This window comes from Temnothorax nylanderi, unplaced genomic scaffold (assembly GCF_030848795.1).
Source record: "Temnothorax nylanderi isolate EJ_2023f unplaced genomic scaffold, tnyl_v1.0 TNYL_tig0110_pilon, whole genome shotgun sequence".
Taxonomy (NCBI): domain Eukaryota; kingdom Metazoa; phylum Arthropoda; class Insecta; order Hymenoptera; family Formicidae; genus Temnothorax; species Temnothorax nylanderi.
Genome location: NW_027249172.1, coordinates 71,292 through 91,802, shown reverse-complemented (window position 1 = coordinate 91,802; position 20,511 = coordinate 71,292). Strand labels below are relative to the sequence as shown.

The following is a 20,511-nucleotide window of genomic DNA, read 5'->3' as shown; positions in this document are numbered from 1 at the left end:
TTTGTCTCGAGAGAATTTATTCGTACGACCTTAGCGGTATCCCGATTGGAAGACCGATGGGCGCGAAGACCATTCCTATTTCCTTTTACCTTTGTAAATCCTTTTACCGTGTAATTAGTGAAAGTACAATATATAATTATTGAAATATAAAGCGAGAGGAAAGTTGTCTGTGCGTTTTATAATTGAAAAAGAAAAGATTATATACGTTGTCGTAAAGTTCACTAATCTTTTTTTTTTTAACTTTATATAGTTTATCAAACTAATCAACTACGTGAATTAAAAAGTAGAGAAAATTGATAAAGTTATAATCGTGTGCTCTCTGGTATTAAATTTAAGAAATTTGCAAAAAGTTGAGGTGATTAGTTTGACTTCTGAGAGGCTCGTTTATAGTATGTAGGTGTATGATTGATTAACGAACGATATAATTCTTTTCTTTCCCATAGAAGTACAAAAATCAAAATACATTAGTTTGCTTTCTGACAAGCTTATTTACAGCATGTAGGTATACGTTTAATTAACAAACTATACAATTCTTTTTTTTTACAAAAGGTAGAAATAAGAATAGGTACATTGGAAATTTTCCATATATTCCCACCGTCGATTCTTATTATATCTCTTCTGGAAGAACCTGTATCCGTTGGATACTATCCAATCCCACCAAGCATCATCACCTCCGGCGAATCAAACGCGCGAGCGAGACAAGAACCCGGACCCTCGGCGACCGATAGTCCTGCTGACCCACTTCCGTCTTGTTTCTCGTCTTGCCGCGAGAACCACCACCTACTCCTTACTTGTGTCCCCCCCACCTTAGGCACGATTCTATATTCTGCCCTTCCGGCGAATGTGCTGTGAATGAGTTTCCGCCGTTTGTAAATTTTTACGAACGACATCGACGTAAGACGAGTCTGATCACGGGACGAGAGCCGTGAAGGAACGTCGCGTTTGTCGAGAAGAAACGAGAGAAAGTCTCGGTAATCCAAACCACCGGCCGGTTGTTTATTACGTGATTGCGATAATAGTTAACGACGATAATTGTTAATAATTTACTCCGCGGCGCCGCTAATTGCGTCAGCGGAGCTGTCATACCGGAGCGAAATTTGACCTGGTCTGCCGGTCTACTTACTCAAGACTAGGGCGTGCGGAATAAAAAGAGAACCGCTCGAATAAAAAAAAAGAACCCCGCACCAACCATTGCAAAACGTTGCAGTTTTATCAGATCGAGGCTTGCTTTTGGCCGAGCAAAACCGGCGCTACGCCACTGCGGAAGTGCCAGCACGAATTTAACTGTGTTGCGGGTGTATGGTATACGTATACAGTTAATACTCATTGTCGCGAAAACACGGACAGCCGCGCGAGCGTACGCGATTGGCTGACCCGCAGTCCGGATTCGCCCTCGGCTGACCCCGTTGTTGACTGACCCACTGGCGAGATACTGATAGCGCGACGCTACACGATCACCGCGGAGTCAGTTTGCTTTGGCATTTAATTGCACAGCGTCACGAAAGAAAGACGCTTCGCACGACTGATAACGGTATTTTCGATTATCTTTTTTACACCTCGGGAAGTAGATAACGACCGATTATAGGCGCGTGGGTCAACGTAGGGATGATTCAGATTCGAGATTCCCTGGCTGAGGAAATACGTGCACTCAGAGGAAACAAAATAGTTCTGCAAACTACAATGTGATATCATAAAGTCATGAGAACAGAAGTAGTTTTCAGAACTATATAATGTAAAAATTGTTATAAAAATAAATTATTTATAAATTAAAATACAGTCACGATGCTAAATGTGACGTTGGATATTAACATTATTTCATTAGTTGTATGTAACTATTAAATAGTAATAAAATGACACAATAACTATAGTATATATAATTGTATAGATTTCATTACTAATAGGCTACGATAATTATATTCTTTCTTTAGTTTGCACAGGCAAACATTTTTCTGATCAATTATTATATTGTAATGATAATTTTCTGATTGTTCATACCATTTTTCTCTCCGAGCGTGATATCTTCTGCAATAAATTTCTTGATTATAGATCGTTTCTGTCGGTTATAGTTTTTTGAGTCATGAGGAAATTACAAGATGTCTATTAGCATAGTAATATTAAATTAATTATTAATATCATTTTGATCGTGCGAGAAGAGTAGACCCGCGAGTATCAATCAAATTATTACGCCAACTTGTTCCGTTCAACACGACGTAGAAGCAGCTTTAACAAAGGGCCGCAATGTCTTCTCTTTTCGCACGATTAAGTTGATATTAATAGCCAATTTAATATTACTATGCTAATATCGAGCAGTAACCATCGAGTGATTCGAAATGCAGCAATAACGTTTGCTAACTAACAAATTAATATTAGACCGGCGATCTGCCCGATCACCAAAAATGTCACACAAGTTTACTTATTCCAAATTTCTTTCTTTTTTTTACCTTTACAGCTTTTAATCCTTTCGAGATCGAACGATATTCGTCACAGTGCGATTGACGTCCTGCTGCATGCGGCGCATTCTGATGCAAGGCTGTGCACGGATTTGCAAAACAGATTATATTAATGGCAATTTTGACGCAACGAGTCGGGCAACGGCACGCGGCTGAATATGCAACGAGCAACGCGAGTATCAATCAAATTATTACGCCAACTTGTTCCGCACGACAGCCGTAGGAACAACTCGCTGACACAATGGTCCGCGTTATACCCCCGCTCTGCGAAGTACAAAGTACAATACGTAGTTACACATAAGGGTGGAACGTGATGGACCGCGCGCTTTATACGTAGGGTCACACCTTTCAAGCGGAAAAATAAAGAATTTCTTCATCTTCACCGGATATCCATCCCTTACAATTAGATGGGAATATCATGAGTAAATAAGGGATTTACGAATTCATCGCGTTCTCCGTGTCTGGCGGTACCCCACTTTTCTACCGCGAGCCGCGCACCCTCCGGCGTCGCGCGGCCGCAAAGGCCCCGCGAAGGCCCAGAAAACGCATCCGGCGACCGTGTGTCCCCTCTTCTCGCAGAACCGTCGCTCGTACTGTCCGGCTCATGCGTCGGGCTTTACACGGATCTCCCGGCCGTGCACGTGCATGTGCACAGCCGCGTTGCGAAAGAATTATGCGGGGCACAAGGTCCGACCGGCCGCTCGCCGGTCGAATTTTTACCAATCGAAGGTTACGTATATCGCGGCGAGTTGGGTTTCTGCTGCACGCATACGCTACAATGCATACCTCTCCTCTCTCCGCTCTTTCTCTTTACGCGTCCGCCGACTCCCTCGCCCTCCTCCGTTCTCCCGCTTTGTGACGCGGAGTTCACGATCGTGAGTCATATCCGCGCGAAGGAGTCAAGACCGAGTAGCCGGGGATGAGATTTCGCAAATTTTTCACCGAACGGATTCGTGCATGATCGGCAAAATGCGACCCTAAGATCGCCACTAAAATATTTTATAATCGACTTGAATCGAACGAATTAAAGTTTCCTTTCGTTGTAATAAAAATTTATGTCACGTAGCATTTGAAAAGAGTGCATGGAAAGAATCGGACAGGTCGATCTACTTTCGTCCACCTTCCAATTCGACATTATTATATATTGATGAACGGTAGCCTTCGATAATTGCAAGTTCCGCGAGTTACTGGATTTCGGTCGTCTCGGTCTTTATCGTCCACGTCCCCCTCCAGGCAAGAAGGTGAACAACGGCGACGAGGAGGACGACTCCAACAACGGCGAGGACGTCGACGACAAACGACCGGCACGACGCGGAGGAAGAAGAAAAGAGAGACGAGTGTTCGGTGAAGCCTACCGACCGGCTATTTGGAACACGGCCGATCAGTTCCTTCGGCGCCTTCGCACCGTGGACGTGGACACACGGACGTCCTTTGTCGCCGATTTCGAACGCGCGCCTCTGTCCCTAACCGGGTGAAGACAAGACGTCGGGGAATCCCGCGAAAAATCGCGCGACGCGTCGTTTTTCCGAATCGATGACCGATCCGAAAGGATTAGAGCCGAGCTTTGTAAATCTGCTGCGAAGAAACGAAGTTGATCGGGAAAAATGTTTCGTGATATAGTTCAGGACAGTTCATGATAAGGCCTGGAGTCGGTCGATTCGTCTCGTTAAAAGTATCCGGCACAAGTAAGTTTACAGCAACCGATGGTGCGGAGAAAAATTAAAAAGAGTGTGATATGCATTTTGATTTGTTACACGTTCGATTTGGGTTACAAATAAAGTTATAAATAAAGTTACATGTTCAAATTTTTTTATTTATAATGAATTTCAGAATGATCATGAAAAATATCTTCTTTGTTACTAGACAAATTTTTTATAAAAATTAATAAATACTTTTTTGACACCTAGTTTGAAAAGAACTTTATAATAAAGAAAAATTTTTTTTCTCGAGACACACCCGTATTACCTGTGAGAAATATATAGCGTGATTAATTTTACCGACCTAATTTTCGCGTTTGTATCTTTTTTCGTATCGGGCTGTATTTCTTCATAGAATTCGCTTTAGCAAACCAAGCAAGGAAGTTACGGAGTTTTGCCTTTTTCCGGTAAGGTCACCGGTAGGAAAGCTCGCCATATATTGCCATTAGTATAATTAACCCAGATTTTCCCGGATTTATGGTGAACGGCACGCGGGTCAGAGCCGCACACTGCACATTATAACAGACGGCCGACATGCCTTTGACTGCGAAGAAATAGCAAAAAATTGCATCGTTCAATTGCATAATGTTACCAGACTATAACTAATACCTGTCGTGTATAATTAATAACATAGTCATAATGAAAAATAATTTCAGTTAATTGTTTCAAAGTTATCGAAAAGTCTAAGTATAGAGAGCCTGAAAGGTCAGACTAGTAAATAATCATGCATCGTGGCGCAGCAAGCTGTAACTATAATCATTATATTCGCGACCATTAAATCGTACCATCGTTGATTGGATTACCGGAGTCAATTAAAAGTCAAAGAAGACAGAAGCTAATTTAAAATTTTGATGAAAACGCGATTAAGAGAAAACCGTTGAACGTGCCTAAAAAGTTGCATGGATCGTGATACAATTGACACGTGAAAATATAGTCTTCATCCGGGAGGAGAATCATTCTCGTGTACATATATAATATACATGACGCGGCGCTTAATATATTAACCGATACTGACGGTTATGTCCGGCGACGTTGCAACATGATATGATGCTTATAGCCATGCATCAAATGCGCTTCATGCTTTTCTTTAGTGCTGCTATTCAAAATCTGGCCTCCGCAGTTTTCAGTATACTCGTGCTACTTTTTTCAAGCGTGAAACGACGCTGTCTGATTAATAAATTTCATGCAGAATAACTGTTATGATCCAATCTGTGACGATCAATCTCATATCATTAATATGTTCGAAACATCATAGAGATTCAGTCGCAAACAATGTACAATTCTATTCAATGTACAAAGCTATTAATTAAGATACTAGAAAAATATTAAGTATTAAAAGTATAATTTAGAATTAAATTAAATTAAATTAATAGAAAATACAGAACTTATTGCGTTATACAGAATATGACATTATACTCGGGCTGAGATTGCAATCAGTTTAAAAAAAATTCCAATATCGTTTTTTAAATCCCTATTAATACTGTTTCTCGTTACGTTTGCAATTACGTTTTGCAATTATCGCGAGATTACTGTTTGTTTAGGGAAGATATTCGACAATAACGCGAAACGATATCAGCAGTGGCACAATGTCGGAGGGTTGCACGAGTTGCAGAGGCGCGAATTATCCGAGTGGCACTTTGCAATTAGGCTCGACTGCCGGTGGCAATACCGGAAGCTCGTCGCCCACGTCTGGGACGACCTGTACAACTACAAGGAGAGTCCAGGTCCGAGCAAAAGTATTATATGGCACGGGCAAAGCAATAGCGAACTTGCAAGCGCAGGAAAAAGCGGCCAGACACTGACGAGGTAATTAATAATAACCGTAATTAACTGCATTAACTGCGATGAAATATGTGTGCACCACATACAATACCACCACCTTCCTGACAGGATAATGCTTTAATAATTTTTTCATTTTTTTACTTCCTTAAGAATTATTCAAAGATTTTTTACGAATTTTAATTCAACTATATACTTCGTCAAACTTTACCAAGTTCACAATGAATAAAAGATAAATAAGAAACAGAATGGAACTTTTGATTCAAAATTAAAGCATTATAGAAGTTCAACTTTTTTAAAACACACACTTACATAATATAATAATATATCATTATGAAAAAATTCGCAAATTTTAGCAAATTAAAAGTAATATCCTTGCGATAAATCAGTAGTTCAAAAATGTTTTAAAAAGAATTTAAAATTGTAGTACTGTAAAAGAGTATTACTTTAAAGAAAAAAGTTAATTTATTTCACATTAATTTTTTTGCTTCTTAATAACAAAAGTTACATAAAATCGTATAATCATAACATTTAACGATACATGCTAAGAAAATATAATTTTTCGAAAGTGTCATTCAACTTGAGTGGAATGGATATAAAAAATCTAATTCGACGATAACCGGATTAGTAGAAACATATTAGACTGTCAACGATCAACGGACGGCGATCAATCGAGAAAATGTTAATCGTACGACACGCTGATTAGTAGTATAATCTCATACATTTCGACTTGTCTTCTCGCCGATATAATGAGTGTTCTGAATCCGTATCCAAGAAACCGTAAACACCGTAACACAATTATAGGAAGCTCGATCTTATACGTCTTCCTGCCGCGCGATGCCCGAGCAAAGCGGAGTCTTCCCGTAACGAGATGATTAACAGCGGACAGTCGAAATAACGAGATAACGCGTCGGGGCGCCGCGGATAACAGTAAAAATACGCAAAAAAACGACGATACCGGCATCGACGAACAAAAAGCAAAGCCCGGAGGCACCTCTTCCTCACGGATAAGACCAGTCGGTCGATCTGATCACCGGTTAGTACCTGGTTAACCGTCCTCGAGAAGGCCGCCGCCTCGATTCGACGATCCACGCGTATCTCCGTGTCATTTTTTTTTTATTCTTCATCTTTTTCCCGTTTCTCGATCTTGCTCTCTACCGTTTCCGCGTCTTCGTTCGACACTTTACGATTTCGCGCTGCCGAGTATGCACCGCCGAATATTGTGAATGCAACCAGGGTCGTGTCGCCGGACAAAATGCACTTTGCAACTTTGTGAGTCGATATCGATAAGTGTTTGCGCCTGTTCCTGATACAAACCTACAAACATCCTTGACAAATCGCGTCTGAAATGTATCCTAATCAGATTTGTAATCGAGATACTCGTCCGTTGTTTTTAAGCAACGCTTGTCGACGATGTTTGTAAATCTGTACTGAATTCTAAATTTTTAAATATTAGAGAAAATTTTTCTCTAATATTTGTGTAAATGTTAATTAAATTCTCGAATGCAATTTTGAATTAATATTAAAGATTTAGGCATATAAATATTTTCGTTATAAAAATACCTGCATGTTTCTACGATACATTCGCCATCGAAAAATTCAAGAAAAGATCTCTCTCCAACGACTCAACAAGGTCAATATATAATATCTTTAGTCCATCGTGCCTTTGCTGTTCTACAATTCGCGATCCCGTTACATCTCTCTCGATCCTAACGCCTCGCGATGCCGAGTTTCATTTAGTGAATGTTCGACTCATCCAGTCCTTCTTTTTCTTTTTTCCTTCTTTCTTTAAATTAATATCTCTCATCGTTACTGTTTTTAATTTGCTTCACCCAATCGTTTAGTTATTATACATGTCGATTTTCACACCTTATTAAATGTCACGTGTTTTATGATGATATAATACAGCAAAAATAGAATTATTTTTTAACGTCACAACGTTGCAAAATTCAATTTATATAATTATATTTTGTTACAATAAGACTTCAGGTATTTATTTAAATCCCGTGATACGGGAAAAGGAAGAGAAGGAGAACGCGCGTTGCGATAAACGGTACCGCGGTACGTTGTATCGTGAGTGTGAATGAAATACCCGTGTTTGATTATGCAGATTAGCACGCGATAAAGTCAATGTCACGAGTGGGAAAAACGTGACATAAATGTCGCTTGAATGTTACTTTGAGCACGATCGATATCAGAAACTCGTGCACATATCAGTGAAAGTCAGATCGAAATAACATGCGAAATGCTTTGAAACACTAAAATATCCATCGATCCATAAATCGCTGATTTTTCTTGCCTAAAATTAGTCATCAGCAAAAATATAAATTTTATATCTAATGTTATCTTCGCGAGGCATACATGCATGTGTCACGTTATATGTAATAAACAGTTGTTATTTTTGTCAGCCTCATCCTTTCTTCCCTCTCCTGCGCATTGTCATCGAAACCGAGGGAAGCGAACGATAAAGCAGAATCCTACACGAAAAGCCAAACGTCAAATCACGAAGTAAGAATTTCCGGCAAACACGAGCAACCGTTTTTCACATCAACGAACGCTCCGAGGAGGCGAGTAAATATTTCATCGCACTACAATCCTTTAACCCCACGGATCCAAGAAGGCAACGCAAATACTTCGTACCCTGTCGAAGCAGCGCGCTCGAAATACGTACAGAAGTTGCTGGGGAAAGAGATAGAAGAGGTAGCAACGGATGTGTTACAGCCGAGAGATTCCGACGGAATCACGTACATTCCTGCGAAAGAGACGAATCAGACAGGAGATGGAACCCGACATGAATTTTTGAACATATCGCGCATTTCTGAAAACTCCGCAGTAACAGAACCGGTGGCAAGAGAAAAGGAAGATGAAGAAACCAAAAAGACGAAAGATAAACTCGAAGAGGGATCTTCGGCCGGATCGCTGAATAATGCGGGTGTCAAAACTAATATTTCGAAATTGTTGAGCAACGTGAAAAGTAACACCCCGCAACAAGTAAAGTTTCTTCAAGAACGAAACAGTGACGTGCAAACAAATAATGATTCTAATATCGCTGATATTTCGGTGACGAAGGCACACCCTGCTAAAAAATCGAACGACACCTCGACTCGAGTGACCGATGCGATCGCGGAAACGCAGAGCGCTGAATCGAAAGTCGACAATCAAACTCTGAATGGCGTCAATCAAGAGAACTGGGAATCCGAGGAGAACGGTCTGATGGTAGCCGCGAATTTTGGATTGCAAGCCATGCACGATCTTTATTATATTCAGGAGCCTAAATTATATTCGATGGGTAAGCGTTTAAAGAAAAATTCATTAACTTCCCCCGATTAACTTCAAATCTTCACGTACGAAACGAACATGCAGGTCTTTATCTGGAGAGCGATAATCCAGCGAGATACGTAGCGGCGTTTAACGATCAGTCGAAGGAAGCGAGAGACCTCGCGAGATTTGGATATGCGGCCCTTCAAGGTACTACTATGTTCTTAAAAAAGTAAGTTTCTAGTAAGTAACAGTAAATTTCTAACGCTGAAATGGACACTCTTACGACTATTCCTATTCTGAACGTTTTGTCAGGTTTCCGAATACATCGTTGGAGTTACCTTTATCCCGAAGTAAGCCTACCCAAAGAACCTCGCTGGAACAACAATGTCCACGAAGGGACCCACCTCGATGTCCACGGGCTAGCTTAAGATACAGAACGTCTGACGGTAGCTGCAATAATCTGCAAAATCTCTGGTGGGGTTCCGCGATGTCTGCGATGCGGAGGTAAATATAAAATATAAACGATGCGCGAGAGATAAAAACATCTTAACAATATCTGAACATAAAAGAAATAGAAACCTTCTCCTTTCAACTTCCGTGCTAAAAAATTTATCATCGTACTCAGATTTCTTCCACCGGAATATGACGACGGCGTTCAGAGCGTTAGGAGGGCGAAGAACGGAAGGGCGCTCCCAAGCGCACGAGACATCACGACTCTAATCCATGAAAACAAAGACGTACCTCTGGCTTCCGTTACTCACATGCTAATGCAGTGGGGACAGTTTGTAGATCACGATTTGACAGGTGCATTATTGAGAATTCCTTTGATTTTGTTTTAATTTCGATCGTTTTTTCAAGATACACAGAAAAAAATAATCATTCTACAGCCAAGGAAAGTACTTACTTATTTTATTTTATTTCGTTTAAGTACATGACCGTATTAAATACTTAATCCACAAATCTACCATAAAGTCATTATAAGCATTACATTTACTCAAAACAATATTCTGGTTTTCAAAGACTTGTCAAGATATTTGAAAACTATCAGTAAGAAAATATTCTTTGTTGTAAGAAAACTTAAAAGAAATAAAATAAAATAAGTAAGTGCTTTCCTTGGCTGTAGAATAATTATTTTTATGTGTGTACGACTGTATAATTATATCCGTCCTATTAATAGCAACCGGTCAAAGCAGAGGATTTAATGGCACAATACCACGGTGTTGCTTACAAGGAGGCATCGGTTTTCAACCGCCAGAGTTCATGGTAATAAATTAACCAATGATTATATTTATAACTTCTAGCCGTAATACCGATACCATCCATTATAAACATTCCAAGACATTTTATTTGTACAGATATGATTCATATCGTGTCGATACAGGTAACTATATCAAACTGTAACTTTCGTTTCGCTTAGCAAAAAGTTCGCATTTTGATATTCCCCGCGAGAGAAAAACACGAGAAAAAAATATATTTCTAATATGTGTCAATAGCATCCGGAGTGTCTTCCGATAGCAGTGAATCTGCGCGACAATTTCTATGGTCCTCTGGGTGTGAGGTGTTTGGAATTCCTCAGAAGCGGACCGGCTCCTAAAGAGGGCTGCGAATTTGGCCCAAGAGAACAATTAACCCAAGTGACCAGTTATTTGGATGCCTCCATGGTTTACAGCAGTAACGCCATGCACAGTGACAGTCTGAGAATATTCCGAAACGGTGAGTGCGTCAATTCCGACAGTTTCGATGGAGAGAGAAGAAGAAGAAAAAGGAAGAAACCCCCTTCCCGATTCGCTTAGAATTCCTATTTCATTCAACTAAAATTTTGATTTTCTAGGCTTGCTACAACACGGAAGAATACAATCGCGAAGACCTTCGTTCCTGAAACGCGAATCGGATTTGTGCACACGCGGGTCTCTGTCTACGACTTGCTTCCGGGCCGGCGACGGGCGTCTAAGCGAGCAACCTGCTCTCACGTCCCTGCACGTCGTCTTTTTAAGATTGCACAACAGGATAGCCACGGAACTATCCGTCCTGAACTCCCATTGGAGCGACGAGAAACTTTTTCAAGAAACTCGAAGGCTCGTCGGCGCGGTGGTCCAACATATAACTTATCGAGAGTTCCTGCCGATCATTCTTGGTAAGACAACGTACTTCCAATTCGGTAGTTGCTGCATTCACTCGAAGATAACATGATCGATAGTGTCGTAAAGATTAAAAGAGATAAAACGTTCTGAAGTAAAGCAAACTAACGTTCCCTAGGCCCTCAGGTGATGAAAATCTTTGACCTGGAAGTTCTTAAAAAGGGTTACTACGAAGGGTACGATCCGACCGTAAATCCCACCATTGCAAATTCATTTTCTACAGCGGCTTATCGATTCGGACACTCCTTGGTCCAGCGGAGTTTTATTAGGTTTGATAGCGATCACAGGCCTATCTTTAATAGTGAGTAAAATTATTATAATAATATAATTATTGCAAATATTATGTTATTATTAGATATTTAATATTATTATAATAATGAAAATAATGAAAAGAAGAATAATATACTTTAAAGCCCATTTTTCAGGCGACCTATAATTAATTATTTCAGAAATCTAAAACATTTATGTTTATAATTTTATGTATAATACGTAACATATGAAGAATCAGAATGCACATATATAAAATATATTTTAAAATACATACATCAAATACGGCATATAAAGGGATAAATATAATTTTATTCTAAAATCTGAAGCAAATTATAGGTCGTCTAACAAAGATGTAATATTGTATAAAGTCTTTAGTTACTGGATTTAAAATCAGATCAATAATTTAGCACCTGTAAATATAAATTTTAGAGAAAAAATAAACTTTTATAAGCGTAAATATTCGAGACACGTGCCCTTTGCTGCTGCATTGCGGTGTACTCGCTGCATAGTAGAGTACACGGTGAAATGCTTACAGGCGTTGCAAAAATACAGTTACATTCAATATTTATTAAATAGACTTATGTGGCACTTACGTTCCATTCTTGGATTAAACATTTTGTTTAAAAATCTTAAAATATACTTCTATTTATTAATTTGAGATTACTTAAGTCTTAAAGATATCTGTCAGATACAATTTTGAATCACAATATATAAATATTTAGACACAATGTTTCCTAAGTATCTGAGTTATCTAACAAAAAAATAAAAAGCGTTTTTTTATTAATATAACGCTTATAGTATAATATAATCATAATTAACTTCATTAAAACAAAATTGAGCAGTAATCAACACGAAAAATAAATACTGTCACAGATGTTTCGATTCACGACGAGTTCAGCAATCCTGCGAACCTGGATACGGCGGGATCCGTCGATCGCCTTCTTCTAGGACTAGTGAATCAACCCTGCCAAAGGCGGGACGAATTCATAACCGAAGAAATAACGAATCATCTTTTTCAAACGCCCGGTTTCGCATTCGGCATGGATCTCGCCTCTATCAATATTCAGCGGGGAAGAGATCACGGTTTACCGCCTTACGTGCGATGGCGCGAGCCTTGTGGCCTGTCCCCAATAAAAACCTTCGAGGATCTTGACAGAGTGATGTCGCCAAGCATCACGAGAAAATTTAGATCGCTATACTCGTCGGTGGAGGATATCGACCTCTACTCAGCTGGTCTGGCGGAGAAATCAATGGTTGGCGGCCTGGTCGGTCCGACTTTCGCTTGTATAATCGCTCAACAATTCAGTAATCTGCGACGTGGTGATCGATTCTGGTATGAGAATCCCGACAGCGAAAGCAGCTTCACCGCCGGTCAGTTGCAACAGATCAGACAAGTCAGTTTGGCCCAAATACTGTGCCGAACGATGGACGGCATTAAGACCATGCAACCGTTTGTTTTCCTCGCGGCGGATACGTTAAAAAATAAGCGTTTTTCTTGCGATGATCCGGCCATCGGGCATCTGAATCTCGAATTCTGGGCCGAACGACCATCCGAATTCAAAGGTGACACCGGCAAGTCGCAGAAAGCTAAACGAACAGCGACCGAGACAAGTAGTTCTGTTTCCAGACTAAGAGAGGAGAACGTCAATACTAAGAAGAAAAAACCTAATTCCGATTCGACAAAGGTTGTAACCTCAAAGCCTTTCCAGGATAGCGTTAACCAACAGAATAAAATCGTCCTGAAGAGACCATTTGGGCGCCCGGACTACAACAATAACGTCACGATCGTGGTCCAGAACAACGCTGTAAACGCACCTGTTTTCGTGAACGAGGGTATTTACGGTTCGCATATCAAAATACAGGAACAGCAGCCTAAACCAAGCTCAAACCTTCACCATCCTTTAATAAATCCTCTGTATCGACCGCAGGGGAAACCTATACCGACGACTATCCCACATTCACCAAGTTCTTACTTAGCACGTCAGCCATATGTTCCCTACACTTTCAGCGATCCCCATAATCCGAATCCGCTAGCCTACGGATACAGATCGCCTGCTTTCGCACAGGATGACGTCGTTTACGACAACTACTTCGCTAGTAGTCCCAGGCCTACTCTCTACACTTATTACACGAATTTCCAGCAGGCATCTACTACCCAAATGCCAGAGGTTGACGGTTATTTGATTAATTACGGACTCTTAAATCACGACTCACTTCCAACGCATACTTATGAAAGACCTAAGCCTCCAGAAAATTTCGGACACTATGAATTAAACGATGAACAAAAACCGGCGCAGAAACCGAATTACGGTGGTCCTAAACCTCTGACAAATATACAATTGACCAGACCAAGTTATGCATCGAGTGATGAATTTTATACGCACAGACCAAATTATGATGAGTATAAACCTTTAATAACTACACGACCGAATTCTCGACCAAGTTATGCATCAAATGATGAATCTCATCATACGTACAGGCCGAGTTATGGTGGACATAAACCTTCAACAACCACACGACCGAACTCTCAACCGAATGTGTATATAGTAAATAATATATCTCATCATATCCACAGACCAAGTTATAACGGATATAGACCTTCAACGACCACGCGACCGAACTCTCAACCGAATGTGTATATAATAAATAATGAATCTCATCATACCCACAGACCAAGTTACGATGGACATAGACCTTCAACGACCACGCGACCGAATTACGTATTGAATAACGAACCTTATCACACATACAAACCAAGTTACGATGGACATAGACCTTCCACGCTGCAAAATTCCCGACCGAATTTCGAATCAAACGATGAACTGTACAACGGACCAGATTATAATATACCTAAACCTCCAGGCAACTCGCAATCAAATGATGATTTGCATCACGCACAGAGACCAATTTATAACGGATTCATAAGCTCACTAAACTTGCGGCCAGACAGGCCGAATCAGGAACCATATGGCATACAAAAACCAAGCAGTGTCGGAAATTTCCATTTACAAAACGATGATTTGATTAACAAACCGAATGAAGGTTATCCTGCTAATTCTAATAAACCACAATATCAGGGACAGTGGAACTCGAACGATTATCAGAAAAGACCTAGCGAGAAACCGTATGATTACGACGATCCTGATGTATATCAGAAAAAGCCGAACATTAAACTATCAAGTTATAGCACTGACAATTCTCATCAAATATTATCGACTACGAGGCCAAGTAACGAATATAATTCTCAATTTTGGAAAAAAGACTCGGTGCATTCCGTCAAGGATCCTGTACAAGGTGGACTTTATGGATCTGTTCCGATTTCCGAACGTGAAGGAACGAATATTCCTTCTTATGAAAAAAATACGTCTACAGATTCGAGTACTTCGTCTTCTACAAATAATAATTACAATCGATACTCTGATACTACTCCGATTTATCAAAAAATACTGTCGTCCACTCAAAGTAGTTGGACGGATGTCTCACTCTATACAAAAGAAAGCAGTACTCAACCTCCTTTTAGCAAAGATCCGTTTTACAGTTTACTTCTATCCCACCAGAAGCCAACAATTCACCCGAATTATCAAAAAGACGATCAATCGAAATTATCTTCAAAGGTGTCAGTCGACAAACTCCCTGTAACTGACTCATACAAACATGATTCTAAAAATCCCACAAAATCATCCAGTTTAAATGACCAATTATTATCCAGCACTCCGTATTGGTCAGAAACTTCGACGATTGGTGTTCAAATACATAAACAAGAGGGACATTTTTATTCTAAACCAACGAAGGTACAAAGCGTCACAATCGTCAGCGAAACAATCGAGACAGTCCAGCATCCTGGCCATTCCGGATACATATCTCAACACAAAGCTACTAGCGAAATTCCGAGACCGTTGGCGCAGCCGAAAAAGAGCAGCGTACCAGTTACCAAGAAAGCTGGACAGTATTATTACGAGAGGAATGTGTTGCATCGATATCCAGGCGAAGTAGTCGACCAAATTCCCAAAAATAATCACCATTCGACGGACAGGCCTAAGGAGACACTCGTTCGAGAAAAGGCGTCTGAGAAGATTGCAGTAGAAGCATCGGTTACTGATGATCCCGTAACGAACTCTAAAGTGAATCAAAGCATCGATAGTAAATTGACGACGACACCTACGCCCATGATCACTGATCATGATAATCGCAGAGATGACGTGGTGGACGACCTCGAACGTGCTTTCTTGGCAGACATCGAAAGTGTTGCACCGACTGACGTTTCCGACAGGTATTTCTTTTAAATTCTGCTTGCATGAACAACTGCGCTTTGAAACCGCAATGTATACAAGGTGTATACATCGCCCACATGCTTTACATAATCAACTAGCCAAACAAGTGTATATTTCACTGAGAGACACTACTTCGCAATAGCCGTAATATACCTTTGATTAAATGCTTTTAATTAAATACCTTTGATATCTTTAATTCAGTTATATCTGTTTCTACATTATGTTCATGATAGATAATCTTGAAATGCCAATAAACTTTTATACCTTGTTTTACAACTTCTGCAAAAGTGTCTTTTTCTCCAGTTAGCGAGTTACTAAGATATAATTTTACGCTTGTTGAAATATCTGACTTTTTTTTTTAGAGCGAATCATTGGGTGAATTTGCAAGAGGATCTGAATTTAGCATCAATGGAAATTCCAGCAGTTCCGTTCGATGAATCCGCGAACGCCAAGGAATTACCTAAGCCCATTAAATCGCGGAGTCACGCTACTTAAAGTTCTACGCTTCTTAATTCGTCCTCAGTACTTTCGATTCCCGAATGAAATGGAAACGATAGAAAGTTTTATAACTTCGTTAACTTATATTATCGAATATCGTTAAAATCATTTATTTCGAAAAAGTACAGAAATATTAAACCAATGCTATATATAGAGAGAATTACGAAATATTTATTTTAGGCTTCACTCTCTTATTTAGCAAATATAAGTAAATATATATTATCTCATTCAGTAAAGTATCTATACGTTTAGATGCTAAGTTTTCAAAAGAGTATTTATCTGCAGAATGTCTTTTTTACGTAAAATATCGCATGTCATAATTTTATAATATTATTTTCCTATCATCTTGCCGCGAATAAACGATAACGACAATAAAATTCAATATTAGTGCAAGTACACCGAAACTCGAAAAAGTAAAAAATACTCGCTGAATTTAATATGATTGAATCTGAGATTGAATTTATATAAGTGTATAAAAACAGTATAAAAAAGTTAAAAGTAAGTATCAAAACAAAAGACATAATCATTGTCTTTAATCTGCACATTATTACATATCGAAAGAGTAGTCTAGAATATAGCCCAGATTTTACGGGAATCAAGTTTATAAAGGTATTTGTTTTATCTAGTTGCCTAGAACTATGTAAGTAGCGTATTTTATTTTCAGATGCTGTTTTTGAGAAACGTTCCTTTATATTCAATTTATCTATGTTGTTTTGGAATTGCCAGATTATCACAAACATATAAATGTCATCATTAAACTGTAAAAAAATATATTGGCACTTACTTCAACAATTATATTATTATACGCGCGTGCGCATGTTAGAATTTAATTATTAAAATGAATTATATTGCGTAACATAAATTATGTAAATGTGGGAGCAAAGTAAAGAATTGACAAGAATGCATTGCTTTTGTCATATCATATTGTTATCTCGGGACCAGTTATTGCAGTTCAGATCGGACTGTCAATTATATTCACGAACATCTCGATGATGTACAAAATTTAATGCCCTCGGGATTTCGATATAATGTAATTGCTGATACATTAATCTATGCACTTGCAAATTAATCTCAATAAAATCTCGTCAGATATAATATATGATAGGAAAACAGATAATTCGTGTCGGAAATAAATACAACATAATTAAATTATATCAGATTTTTAAAATATTAATGGTAATATTGGCAATAATTAAATCGTATCATATATTATATTATAATTATTGAGGCATTAATACTAATAATTTCATCTAAAATTTACAATCTTAATGCACTGTACGTAATAAATTCCAAGATTGTTGTTTTTAATTCTATTTTCTTTTCTATCATTCAAGGAATGATATAAGATTCAATTCTTTCAAAATATATGCGCTACGGAATTCATTTCGTTCGCCATAAATTTTGGAATCGAAATCTACTATCCTATAGAAGGATTTATGGCCACTAACATTTCTTTGGCGAACGTCACCGGTCACATGAAGTTATGTGGATTTATACGAGATATTATACACCACTAATTCTCACAGAAGGGTACTAAATGTAAGAAAAAAAGACGGAAATAAAAGTTAATATCGACGTCAAACACATTAAGTACGTACTTAAAAAACATTTTAGAAAATAATCAGATTTAAATATTGAAAAAATTTAAAAAATCGACTAAAATAAAAGCTATATGTTAAAGCATAAATGTACGTTTGGAGAAACAACTCCAATTTCGTTGGTCTTAATCTTTCAAGATTCCCCGTCGTTTTTCTTACCTTCAATGGGATCTTTCTTCGGATTCATCGTGGGTTTTCGGGTCACCGCGACAAAAGGCAATGACCGTCGCGTGATCGAAATGCACTTTTCAGTGTTCCGAAGTACTGACCCCGATTTCGCCGCACATTCTGCACCATTCCGAATTCGATAAAATGAAAAACGATGCGCACTGGGACTTTGGTTGCTCGAACGAGATCGCCCGCTCGTGCACTCGCGATCTAATCGATGGCCATCGCGCTCGGAACGACTGCGGATCCCAACGAACATTTTCTCTCGCGCGAACAAAGGATATTAATCGTTCAACGCGAAGATTTGAGATAACTCCGGAAAACGTGAGAAATCAGGTCGTTATATCGATAAAAGAAATTTTTCTCGTTTCTCGTATATTCTAATAATATCGCGTTTCTATTTTTATTATATTGTTATATTATTATGTTTTAAAATTATTATGTTAAATTGTATTCTACATATAGACGGGTGATCTAATCGCGGTCAACATAAACCCGTTTTTGTGTTGAAATCGGTCGGCAAAATGGAACGTTTTAAAGGAGTCGTTTGAAGTAAATATTCTCGTTACATGCGTCACGGTACGTGAAGCGCGTGACGCAATCGTCCAAGACAATTCGAGCATCACCGTGTGTATGATTCTCACGATACTCTCTTACGAGGATAATCACGATACATAACGCGAGTGCATTACTTTCTTTCAACATAGTCGTTATTACATAGAAGAAAACGTAATACTTATTGCAGGTTGCCATTAAAACAGCGATTATAAATTATCAAAATATTTTCTAGGCTCTGTCCATTTCCGAGCCTATCCATTTCGAGGCAACAGATTATTATAATATAATAGTTCATTTGTAATATATTTTTATATTCTCAATCTTTAATGTTTCAATTTTTTCTGTAATAATTGTAGGAATAAATAATATCTATAAATAAATAATAAGATATTTCATGGGATTAATGCAGAACACTTTTTACCAATACATTAATTATCCAAAATCCATTGCCTCGACATTGAAATGAAAAAAATCACTCACCGGCCGATGCGCAACAGCGGAGTTGTAAGTTGTAACCCTGCGTTGATCTGTAACAGAAATATTTTTACATTAAACCATCGGTGTCCGAGATAATCAATACTTGAAATGAATAATTATCGCGACCGTTAAATTTTTGAAACGTCATTTTAGCAGATATCCGATTTTAAAATTCTAATGTAAGAAATAATCGCGACCGCCGGCGTGGCGCCGCGAGCGGCTGCATATTTTCGCATTAACACGCTCGCATAATTAATACGCGAAAAATCACGCAAGTAATATTACGACCGTGCGAATATAAGACAGACGCGACCGCGTTCACGACGTAATATCTCTTCTCGCGTATGTCGAAGATCGAATTCCAATCGAAATTACGCCGGAGTTAAACCTCGAACGGTATTTGTACGAGTAATTATATACTAATTATTCGAATATGTAACGGGCAGATCAAGTCTCGCCGAAGAAAGTGGCGGAATCCGCCACAGGACAGCAAAATAAATGAATGAATAATAATTACTCACCCCACGGTTGCTCCGCTGTCGCCCGATGCCTCTCCCAGGCCCCCTCCTCCTCTGCTCGGTCCTCCCCCGTTGATCCGTTGTAGCATCTCGGCACACTCACTCACGACCGTTTACGCGCGAAAATATCGTCACTTACGATCGCGCGACACTTTGCACGGCACTCCCGGTATTAATCTCGCGACGCGGCGCGTACTTAATTAACGACGACGGAAGAATTACGGCGAAGAAGCTATGAACGAAACTATACGATCCGCTCGACGCCCGCCGGCTCGTCACGTCCCGCGGGTAGACGATAAACATGGCGGAGAGAAATTCGTAAATCGCGCGGCCAACTTCACTCACCGCTCACCGCGCACCGGGAGCAACCGTGGCGAGGGCGCTACACTTGCTGCTCCCACACCTGCACTTTTCGCACTTTGAACAACGAATATAATGCCGAGATACTTTTACGTATTGCAATATAAGCGACGTAAGAGGAATGAATGTATGAATGAAGGAGAAATATCCGCGGAACACACACATGCCAACCGAAAATAATACGACCGCTACTTTGCTGATTCTGGTTAACAATCTTGCGATATCTTGCGTATTAAATCACCGATTTATAAACGCGCTGTGTCTATCCTCCACGATCGTCAAATATCACAACATGATTATAAATACGTACGAGGTGAAACGTACGATCGTTGATTAGAGACTGTGATCGTTATTACACACGTCGCGGCGTTACTCGATTTAATATATATCCTCCGTGTTCCGAAAACGATATCAACTCTATTCGGGAGCCGCGCGACACGACGCGAGTCACGCGAGTCAAGTTGACGG

At 39.3% G+C, this 20,511-nt stretch overlaps 1 protein-coding gene across 1 annotated transcript; it reads left to right on the top strand.

The window, feature by feature from the left end:
- The first annotated feature begins 3,370 nt into the window (after positions 1 to 3,370).
- Positions 3,371 to 17,265, top strand: LOC139776003 (uncharacterized). The gene is made up of 12 exons (XM_071712390.1): positions 3,371 to 4,135; positions 5,689 to 5,953; positions 8,335 to 9,215; positions 9,290 to 9,416; positions 9,500 to 9,691; positions 9,813 to 9,991; positions 10,365 to 10,450; positions 10,681 to 10,900; positions 11,019 to 11,321; positions 11,444 to 11,626; positions 12,469 to 15,865; positions 16,229 to 17,265. The coding sequence occupies exons 1-12, from the start codon at positions 4,084 to 4,086 to the stop codon at positions 16,359 to 16,361; spliced, it is 6,018 nt and encodes a 2,005-aa protein (XP_071568491.1). The 5' UTR covers positions 3,371 to 4,083; the 3' UTR covers positions 16,362 to 17,265.
- The last annotated feature ends 3,246 nt before the right edge of the window (positions 17,266 to 20,511 follow it).

Bases quoted from the DNA above. Each gene is read 5' to 3' on its own strand.
- LOC139776003 (XM_071712390.1), top strand. From the start codon at position 4,084: ATGATAAGGCCTGGAGTCGGTCGATTCGTCTCGTTAAAAGTATCCGGC. The intron at 4,136-5,688 runs GTAAGTTTACAG...CTGTTTGTTTAG, and splicing joins GTTAAAAGTATCCGGCACAA to GGAAGATATTCGACAATAAC. The intron at 15,866-16,228 runs GTATTTCTTTTA...TTTTTTTTTTAG, and splicing joins CCGACTGACGTTTCCGACAG to AGCGAATCATTGGGTGAATT.